The sequence below is a fragment of the Lissotriton vulgaris genome, chromosome 3_1 (assembly GCF_964263255.1).
Source record: "Lissotriton vulgaris chromosome 3_1, aLisVul1.2, whole genome shotgun sequence".
Lineage (NCBI taxonomy): Eukaryota > Metazoa > Chordata > Amphibia > Caudata > Salamandridae > Lissotriton > Lissotriton vulgaris.
Window position 1 is genome coordinate 1539720448 of NC_141689.1, and position 10762 is coordinate 1539731209.

General features: G+C 49.0%; 1 protein-coding gene across 1 annotated transcript in view; it reads right to left on the reverse strand.

Moving 5' to 3' along the window:
* ARHGEF38 (Rho guanine nucleotide exchange factor 38) overlaps positions 1-5315 on the reverse strand; it is a 459846-nt gene extending 454531 nt beyond the window's left edge. The window contains exon 1 of the mRNA XM_086962037.1: positions 5036-5315. Coding sequence (XP_086818163.1) covers positions 5036-5228 — 193 coding nt within the window. The 5' untranslated portion in view covers positions 5229-5315. The remainder of the gene's footprint in view (positions 1-5035) is intronic.
* Between the last annotated feature and the right edge of the window lie 5447 nt (positions 5316-10762).

Sequence of the window (10762 nt, forward strand, 5' to 3'; positions counted from 1 at the left end):
AGAGTTTAATTTGTTTACTCAATCTGATTTTTGTAAGTTGATAGAAATTCAATTCGCCAGATGGCATTATTAAGAGAACAGTCAAGATAGGCTCAAGAAGACATCATGGGGCCACTGTCTATGCAATTGTCGAGTATGGAAAAAGTGCATGGAACTTTCACTTTGTTTTCATATAAGTGAACCTTTGTGAGTGAAACCAGAGCAATGTAAATACTTCTCTATTATTCTATTCTATTAAAATTATTTGTACCGCACGCTATCACCATAGGTTTCTTGGCGCTTAAAACAGTAACCAGTGACCTAGGGAGGGGAGTTAGTCGAAAGCAGCTTGAAAAAGCAAAGTTTTTAAAGATTTTCGAAACAGCTCATATTTAGGGCAAAAGCGGAGAAAAGGCGGCAAGGAATTCCAGGTCGATGGGGCCAGGACCGAAAAACTCAGACCACCGTGTTTTTTCCTTTTAAATCGGGGGACATCCAGAAGGTTGAGTGACGCAGAGCGGAGAGCTCGAGAAGGGATGTGACGAGACAGAGTTGAGGATATAAACAGAGGGGCTGCGTTCGAAAGTGCCTTAAAGGTAGTGCATGCCAGTTTGAAAGTGGAACGCTTCGAAATGGGGAGCCAGTGAAGAGAACGGAGAAGGGGGGTGACATGTTCATATTTGGGCAGACGAAAGATCAGCCGGGCAGCCTGATTCTGCACCAGCTGAAGTCGGTGGAGGTGACAGGCGGGGATTCCAGCATACAAACTATTAGCATAGTCAAGCCTGGAAGTTATGAGCGCGATGACAACTTGAATTAGTGCTTCTTTAGTAAGGAAACGACTGATCTTGCGAATTCGCCTGAGGTGAAAAAAACAGGCAGATGTCACCGCGTTAATGTGCGGCTTCATGGAGAGATCATTGGAGATGATCACCCCCAGGCTTTTGACAGAGCTCACCGGGGTGGGTGCTGACCCCAAAGTGGTGGGCCAGAAGGTGGCATTCCAAGGATGCGAGGGTCCTCCTACCAGGACAAGCTCTGTTTTTGTAGGATTTAACTTTAAATGACTATGATACATCCACTCCGCAATGGACAGCATAGTGGACTGAAAATCGATGCGGGAAGACGGATGAGAAGTGATGGGAAAAATTAACTGAAGGTCATCAGCATAATTAAGGATTGTGACTGGGGCGTTTCGAAGGGAGGCTAAAAGTGGCTGGAGATACAAATTAAACAGGAGAGGGGAAAGTGCAGAACCCTGGGGTACACCACAAGGAAGGGAAGTGTAAGGAGCGGAAAAAGTGGAAAGATGAACAGATTGAGAACGCTGATGAAGGAAAGATCTGAGCCAATCAAGGGCCACTCCCTGAATGCCAGCGTTATGGACACGGTCGATCAAAATAGTATGATCGACCGTGTCGAATGCTGCTGAAAGATCCAGTAGGACAAGGGCTTGAGAGATGTTGTTATCAGCACCCTTCCTGAGAGTGTCCATGACTGCTACTATGACCGCCTCGGTGGAGTGGAGGGGTCTGAAGCCTGCTTGTTGAGGATCCAAGAAAGAGGATTTCTCTACAAACGAGCTCAAGCAGCGGGTGACATAAGTCTCCAGGATCTTTCCTAAATATGGAAGGAGGGAGATGGGTCTGTAATTACTAAGTAGGGTAGGGTCAGCATTTGGTTTTTTTAGGATCGGTAGGACTGCAGCTTGCTTGAAGGAGGATGGAACCTCCCCAGAGGCAAGAGAGTTGTTTAGCAATGCTAATGGGGGACCTGGGCACGCTAGAAAAGCCTCTTTCAAGACTTGCGGAGGACAGCAGTCACTGGGGGCGCCAGAGCTGACTTTGTGGAGGAGAGAGACAAACTCTTGATGCGAAATGGGTGGAAACTCCGTCAGGGTACTAGTGTTAGTAGGGGGGAGAGGGGGAGAAATGGAAGAGGCCGGAGCCGGTATGTTGTTTTTAATTATTGTTATTTTCTCTGAAAAATAGGTGTTGAGCGAGTCACAGAGTGTTTGGGTAGGTAAAGGTTGAGGGGTGACTCTGTCTGGGCGGGACAGCTCATTCACGATTGAGAAAATATCCTTCGATTTGTTATTAGACTTCAAAACTTTTTGAGAGAAAAATGCCGTCTTGGCTGCTAGGATGGATAATTTATAGGTTTTTAAGGTCTCCCTGTAAGCGAGCTTAAGCTGGGGATCGTAGTGGCGCCGCCATCGGCGCTCCGATTGCCTGAGCGCAAGTTTGGCTGCTTTAAGTTGGTCAGAAAACCAGCATTGAGCATCATGGGGGCGCTTGGTTTTTATTTTCTTAAAAGGGGCTACTTTATCGCTGGCCTGGCGTAGCCAATCATTGAGATTATCAGCCTGATTCTCAAGTGAAGTATACAACTCCGGAGCAGTAGAGACCAGCGAATCGTGAAAGTCAAGCATGTTGGCCCTTTTCCAGTTGCGAGCGGACAGATTTTTAATGCGAAGTGGAGGGCACAAAGTGTGAAGGGGTAGCTGAAACGAAATGAAATAATGGTCTGACCAGGAACAAGGAACAACTGAAGGAGGGGAGATGTCTAAGTTAGAGGTCCAAACTTGGTCAAGGATATGACCCAACCGATGAGTGGGGGTATTGATGTGTTGAGAGAGGTTCATGGTTTTTAGAAGTTCGGAGAATTCAACTGACGTGTTACTTTCATGGGCATCAGAAGGCCAATAATTGAAATCACCGATTACCAAAATATTGGCATGGTTAATTACAAGCGGAGCGATAGCGTCGCTAAAGAGTTGGGGGAACAGAGGCATATGATGGGGGGGCCTATAAACAAGAACACAAATGAAGGACGATTTAGGGGAAATACATTTTATTGCCAAATAATCAATTTTGGGGATGGGAATTACCGTAATCTCGGAGAAGGTATATTCAGAGCGGATTATTGCCGCTACGCCGCCACCTGTCTTCCCAGCAGGTCGGTTAGCGTGAATGATGTAATATCCCATGGGGATAGCTGCCAAGATGTCGGGGGCGGAATCTTCATTAATCCAAGTTTCAGTTAACAGAAGGACATCAATTGAACTCTGATGCAGCAATTGAAAGAGCTCAAGCTGATGACGGATAAGGGAGCGGGTGTTGAGGTAATAAATCGATAGGGACGAGGATGTCTGGGGAGCCAGGGGGGAAAGGTCAAGGGAGCAGATCTGTTGCAGAGAATCTGATGGAGCCAAGATATCGCATGCCAGAGCCGCTTTAACGGCACGGGCAGGAATGGGTCCAAAAGAATTGAGTCTCATGAGATCGTCCGAGGAATAAGAATAACAATGGGCATTACGACGAGGCCCTAGGCCCGGTCGGCCGCGGACGGGCGCAGACGGGCTTGACTTAAGCGCGACTTCGGCGCGAAGTCGGCGCTCCCGCTGCGCTCGTCCGCTGCGCTTCCTCCATGCCGTCATTAAGTACTGAAGGGGGAGGGAGTACTAGACCGCTAACCTGCGGGGCTTCAGTGCAGGGCGGAAGTGGTGTCACGAACACAAAGTGACTGCTCCTCGGACTGACCCTCCGCGCAAACGGCACAAGCCGGGGCGGAACGGGGCCACGAGGGGAGAAGGAAACAGGTAAGAGTGACTGTGGCAGGCTACAAATACAATGTGCAAAATACAATTGTTAAAATGAACTCCGCGTGCTATTCAAATCAGCAACAGAGTCAAAGTGCAAATATACAATTTAAAAGATGCAATAAAATGCGTGCTATTTGGTCAGCAGCAAGATTTCCGACAGCCTGCTACCACAGCCTAGGTCGCCGTGTATGTCAATGAGGCCGGGAGCAACTCCATATTCTGAATGCAGTATGAATATGGAGTAAAAATAGACATTTGTAAGAATACCAGCCACATACATCCGGCTTCCAAATTAAAGACAATTGCAGGGCTGGTGGCAAACGGATACTCTGAAAGTGCACATTCCAATAATAAACCACACACAAAATGGTAAAATAGATTGGTTGAGCGCCAGCTGTAAAGATCTGTGTATAACGTGCATGCTAACTCAGCCTTTCATCCTTCAGAGGTTTAGAAAATAATCACCACCGACTTTACTAATATTGCCACATGTTTTAAACATGAGGAGACGACTAAGTTTGTGGTGCACCTACTTACATTGTTATTATAACTTACCAGGTATGACGTATGCCGATAGCATACATTGACATAGTAGTTGTTTCCTGTTGTGGGGTTTGAAGCTGTTAAAGATCTACCTTGTAAAGAAATTAAGTAAAACACCCTTATAATGTATATTCATTGTTCCTTATTAATTCGGAAAGTTAAAATGCTGAGCAAATTCTGCCAGTGAGCACTAACAACAAGCCATTCCACGAGGGCGGAGTAACATAGGAAGCACACGGGTTTGCAGTGTACACCTCAAACAGCTGGTGCACATTTCATATTTCAAACGTGCAGTTCTTTAGAACATCCACAGAAGTGTAATGGCGTTACAGTGTTCCACAAGTAACAATAATTATGTCTATTTTTTCGCAAACCGCTTTAGTGTTGTCAATTCGATTGAAGCGACAGGAATGTTACTTCGGAACCGCTACCACTAGCACTACTTATCTAAGACTGATTCGGCTTAAGGGGAGCTATATCTACATTTTACCAAATAAACCTAAAAAATCAAGCCAGCGTCCAGCTGCTGCATCTAGACAGAATCTCGGGTCTGATGTATATGGAGAGTTTTCTATACAGTTCAGGGACTTGGGCAGTCGCCCCACAGAACAGTGGATAAACTTGAGGTCAGGCAATGCGCGTTTGGTTAATGCGCCTGCTGAAAGGATCATTTTGCAATCTGCAGGTCAAAGGTTACTGTTACAGTTAATCAGTTTATATGAACTAATTATGATCTGTCATGTCTTGCTCCAATGTGCATTTGCCATATGTTGCATGTATATGTCGATTGACACCATATGTGACACTAGAAAGCCCATACGTTTGCAGACCTGCTTTCAATGTATATTCGTATAAATATAAAGCTCATAGTGCGGGCAGCCCTGCAGCGCAGGCTTCCATGAGTCGTACCTTTTAACTTCTGGTTGTACTCTGTCCTGTCAGACTGGCTCCGCCTCAGGGTGCCCAGGCTGCCCGGGTCCGCCGACGCCGGGCTCTCCACAATGGTGTCCGTCTTCCTCCTCTCCAGCATGTAGAGTCGACTCTTCAGGAAGGGCAGGGTCCTCTTCTTGCCCCCGGGGGGCTCCTTCCCTGCGGCCTCCATGCCCGGTGACCCCTGACCCGGGAGGCTCGAGCCGCGACTCACAGCTGATCCGCTGTCCTGCGGCTGGCCAGGCTGCACCTGTCACCGGGCTGCTGCCACCTGGGCAGGCCGAGGGCTCCACCCCCATGAAGTCATCGTTACACCTGTCACCTGAGAGCCCTGCCCGGGGCCGTGTCACCCGAGCGCCCCGGCAGCCACCGCGGGGATGCCTTTCACTTCTCCCGGGGAGAGTGAAGCCATCCGCGCGCGCTGCTCCGGGGAGGCTCTCACCGGCGCCCCGCGGGCCCTCTCATTCACACTGGGCGGGGGGCGTCCGGTGGTCCCTTCACGGGCGGGGCTGCTGCTTGTTATGTGGAGTTATGTGACACAGCCCTTTTGTATGGTAAAGAGGGCGGGGGCGGCTAGCTGTGAACAGACACAGTGGCACTGCGTCCCAAACTGTGAGTAGCCCGCGGCCCAGGGCTGGCTGAGCCGGGCTAATGCCTCGCGCACACCTACCCGGCCCAGCCCTTCCGGAGGCCTGTTGCCGGCACTCTGCTTACACCGTCACCCTCGGGACATGGTGCCTAGGAGACGCGCGTGCACCGACGGCCTCGCGGCAGGGTTACTGCTGAGGAAGTGTCTGCGGGGAAGCAGTCAACTATGGTTTACAGGAGAACAAAACTGTTCCGTCCGATGCTCGTCAACCTTTTCTTGCCCTATTTGAATTTAGTGAGATTGCAAGTACCCAAAACATAAAATGCCATGGTTCTAAGTACACCCCATCAAGTTGTTTCAAGTGTTGCATCACTTCTAGGCTGTTACTAAGGGCCATTTGTACAAAGTTTTTTTTTCATTTGCAACTCGCACAGATTCGCAGAATTGGGTCGTTTGCGATAGCAAAAAGGCATTTTTTTAATGCAGAACGGCCCAGTTTCCAATTTGGAAATCTATTACGGAATCTCAAATTTGATTTGTGATTCGATATTAGGAAGGGGCGTGTTGAGGGCGTCCCTGCCTAATACAGAATTGCAGTGGTATATGTGAATGTTTTGCGACTGAAATGGGGTCGCAAAACATTCACCTTTTATCTCCTACTTCATGTAGGTGGTAACCCATTCACAAATGGGAAGTGGTCCCCGAGGGACCCCTTCTCCTTTGTGAATGTTTGTATAAACATTTTTTAAGAGTAAGCGGTGGTCCCACAGACTACTGCCTATTCTTAAAAAATGAAAAGAAAATGTTTCATTTTACTTTTTAAAACACATCTCGTTTTCCTTCAAGGAAAATGGGATGCATTACAAAAAATGCTTTATTGAAAAGCAAAATTAGGCATGGTGGTCTGCTTGTTCAGTTCAGACCCATCTATATGCAAATCAGTCATGACCCTGTGCCTCATTGGGACCCAACCCGAACTGCCAAGCCAGGTTTTCCCTGAACCGGAAACAATAATCCTGGGACCGTTTTTTTTTTTGTGTAAAAATATACTTTATTTAAAATTATTTGTCAGGTTTACATTTTAAGCAGTCCCTTATATTTGGGTCCTATACATTTAACCATTCTCAAAGAAGCGCATTAGGCTATCTTTGGTGGTTTTCCATCAAGATTTCTAATTTTACCCATCCAGACCAACTCCTGATTTTCCAGGTTTCCTTTGCCCACTCTTGTCCAAATCTATGGGTGTCTATGCACATTTAAGAGAACATTTTAGTGAAAACAAGTTTTTGGCATTCTTTTTCCGTGATTGCTTGGTGTTTGTACAAGGAAAGGTTCCTGTTTTCCCACATCGCCTCTTTCACACAGTTTATTATGGAGAAGTGCGGCTCACTGGTTAGAGGAGGCAGACCTGGAAGCAGAGGTCAGCCCGGGACCAGGGTTCAATTCCCGGCTCAGCGGGGTCTTGAGTCCTACTATGTCCATGGACTCGACAATTCTCGCTCCGGTGCCTACTCGATTCATGGGTTCACACTCTGCGACTCTGGGCAATAGCTTGCTTAATCTCCACAATGGCCTCTCGCGGCGGGATGCCTGGCTTTCACCTTGCGGATACCCTTCTGGGGTTATCTCACAGGGGAATACCAGGACGGGTTCCCTAAGCAAGCGCTTAGAAACCAGTGGTGATTTGCGCTATATAAATTCATTTACATTTACATTTACATTTACATTATTCTCCATAGTGTCCTTTCTTTATTTGCATTGCAATTCATGCCCAACCCATATAGAACCAGTTCATAGGACAGGGATGCCTGTCCTGTTAATTCTTTAATGAGCTGTCCCATTGCCTTCCACATGCTTTGTGCTCCGCCGCAGTTCCAAATGAAGTGCATCAGGGATTCATCTGCTGCACAGCCTGGTGTTGGGCATCTTGCTGTTTTTGCCAGTTTCCTTGCATGTTGGAATTGCTTCACTGGTAGGCATTTGGATACCATCATCCATGCCAAGTCTTTCTGGGAGTTTGTCAAGTCTTTGTGGTTCACCATCTCCCAAACCTTCCCTGATTGCTTCTCTGATAAGTTGTTTACCATTGTCACTGAGTCAGTTTCTTTCAGTTCTTTGCTTAAGGCCATCTGGGGTGTGATGTTCTTCGCTTGAATTTGCCTCTCTTCCAGCTTCTTGAAGAAAGGTTTGATGCCTTTGTACGCAGGGGGTGGTTCTAGTAAAAAAAGGCTTTGTATTGTCCAGTTTACATATGCCCTCTCTTGATAAGATGAAGCTTGTAGCAAACAGTGTGTAGGCAGCCACATGTGAGTCTTTCTTTGCATTCCCCAGTACATTTTTAACAAAATGTGACATCAGGAAGTCATGGAGGTTTGGCAGGTCTTTCCCTCCTTTTGTGGGTGAAAACTGTCTCTCTTTTTAGTTTTTCAATTTTTGACCCCCAAAAGAAGTTTGCAAAAAGTCTTTGTGTCACTTTTGTCCACCTGTATGATGGAGGGAAAATCATGGCAATAAACATCAGGATTGGTAGACATATTGCTTTCAGCACCAAGACTTTCCCTTCCATGGAAAGTGTTCTTGTCGTCCAGAGCGCCATTTTCTGCTTGAGCTTTGTCTGGATCTTCTCCCAGTTTATTTCTCCCTTCATGTCCTGTGAAAAAAGAATCCCCAGTATTTTTACTGGGTCTTTGGAAGGTTTCACTGGCAGCTGAGACAGTTTGTCCCACTGTCCCACCGTCATGCAGTGTGTTTTCTCCACATTCGCCTGTAGCCCAGCTGCTAGGGAAAAGAGTTGGGTTATAAGGAAAGTTCTTTTTATGGATCTAGCGTCAGCAATCCTGGGACCGGTTTCAGGGTAACACCCCTCATCAGCCAGGCTAGCTTAAATCCAGTGGCAAAGTGAGCAAGAGACCGACATCTGGGCATACCCTGCCAACTTAGGGCGAGCAAAGCAAAAACAAAGAGATAATGGACGGAGAGCTGAAACTCTTCAGACACTCACCCCCAGTCACAGATCTGGGTTGAATCCATCTTCGCTCTTTAGCTCACTTCGCCATCTCAGTTCAGACCCAGCTACATGCAAATCAGTCTTGACCCTGTGCCTCATGGGAACAGTCCAGCCTTAACTGCCAAGCCATGTCTACCCTGAACCGGAAACAAACATCCTGGGACCGATTTTGGGGTAATACCCCTCATCAGTCACACACGCTGGAAGCGAGAACTTAACAGTTTGAAGCTGATTTAGCTATGTTTTAACGGCACTTGAATTTTGTTGGACAGGCCACATGAAGGACCCGCTCCCCCTCTGCCCGACCAGGCCCGAGCCCGGTCCCTCAAGTGTTACACACCACCACTTCACGTTTTCCGTCCCCTCCGGGACCCCTGCCTCTGAACATCTCAACCCCTTGGGCCCGATCCATTACTGGGCCGCGCGCCCGACCTGGGCGCCATCTTGGGCACTGCACCACGAGGCCGCGTGGCCTCCGACCGACCCTAACCCTGGGCCTGGCCAGGCCTCAGACATCCCGGCACCAACATCCACCCAGGAGGTGAGTGGACTACTTGGCAGGTCAATGGGAGAAAGAGGTGTCGATGGCTCTCCCCCGCCAGGTACCGCTCGCCCCCAGCCTCCCCGGGCGCTGGCTCCACCCCCCTGCTGGGTGTCTGGACTCCCTCATCCTGGACCCACCGACCTCCAAGTGCGAGGGTCCGGACATCAAAGGGCCACAGCCCTATAACTGAGGCAGCTCCAGAGCGGGAAGGCAGTTGTATCTTGGAGTCGAGAGACGCAGAGAGGAACTCATCCTTGACGGACTACTGGCGCTGCCGTAGCCCTACCTTGTGAACTATCGTACTGCCTGCTGGCGCTGCCGCAACCTCCGTAAACCTTCATCGTCGTCGGGACCTGCTGGCGTGGCCGCGGACCGTTTGTACCTCCATCTTCATCGGGACCTGCTGGCTCCGCCGCGGACCGTCGCCACCTTCAACCATCTCGGGACCTGCTGGCTCCGCCGCGGACCGTCGCCACCTTCAACCATCTCGGGACCTGCTGGCTCCGCCGCGGCCCGGTCATCTAGAACGCCGAGCTCGAGGATTGAGAGCTATCCATCCACCCATTTGGTAACAAGACTGTCCCGCTACCCCTTTCCCCACCAGAGACCCGAACCGAGGGGACCCCTGAGTCCAGACCTCCTTGTACCATTTGACCGTACTCAAAGAATTGCTGATAAAGTATCGTTTAACCCTATCCTTGTGTGGTGTCCGTCTGTGGGGGGGAAGTTACTTGTCTGTACGATCGCTGGAGACGGCTCTCCCTGGAGACCTCTCCCCTTATACTCGGCCGACCCTCCCGGTCCGTCTAACATTGGTGGCCAGCGGCGCGATCCGAATCACCGCATAATCGTACAGAGAGTAGCTCACCCCACGACGAAATCACGATGACTACCAAAGAAAGCGGATCCACCGAGAAATTTCAGATGGAGAAAGTGGAAGAATACAGCCATCGTGAATTAAAACAATTCTGCATCGAACTAGGTATCGCTACCACCGGTCTAAGCACCAAAGATGATTTCAAACAGGCCCTGGAGTCCTGGGCAGAAACCGGGGCCGTCAGACCCCCGGACCAAAATATCGCAGCAGTAGAAAAAGACACCGCGGCTCCCGAGGAGCGAAGAACGGGTCTCTCGCAAAACGAGATCCAGGAACGAGAAAGAACAAGACTACATGAACTAGAAATGGCCCGGCTCAAAATGGATGGTGAACTCAAGTTGGCCGAACAGAAACTGAACTTAGAACATCTGAGGCTCCGAGAAGAAAGAGAGGAAAAACAGAGACAAAGAGAGCTCGAGGAAAAAAGACTGGCATATGAACATGAGCGCAAATTAGCTGAGATAGACTTACGCAAGCAGAACAAGGAATCAGGGGCGACCGAGCAACCCCGCACTCCGGGAGCAACAGATAAGAAGGTACACATCCCCAAGGATGTCGTCCGAGAATACTTCTGAGAAGACGACATCCAACAATGGTTCAAGGCCTACGAAATAGCTATGACCTCCCACCGGATCGATCGAAGCGACTGGGGAGCCGGTCTATGGGGGAGATTCCTCAATGAGGGCCGC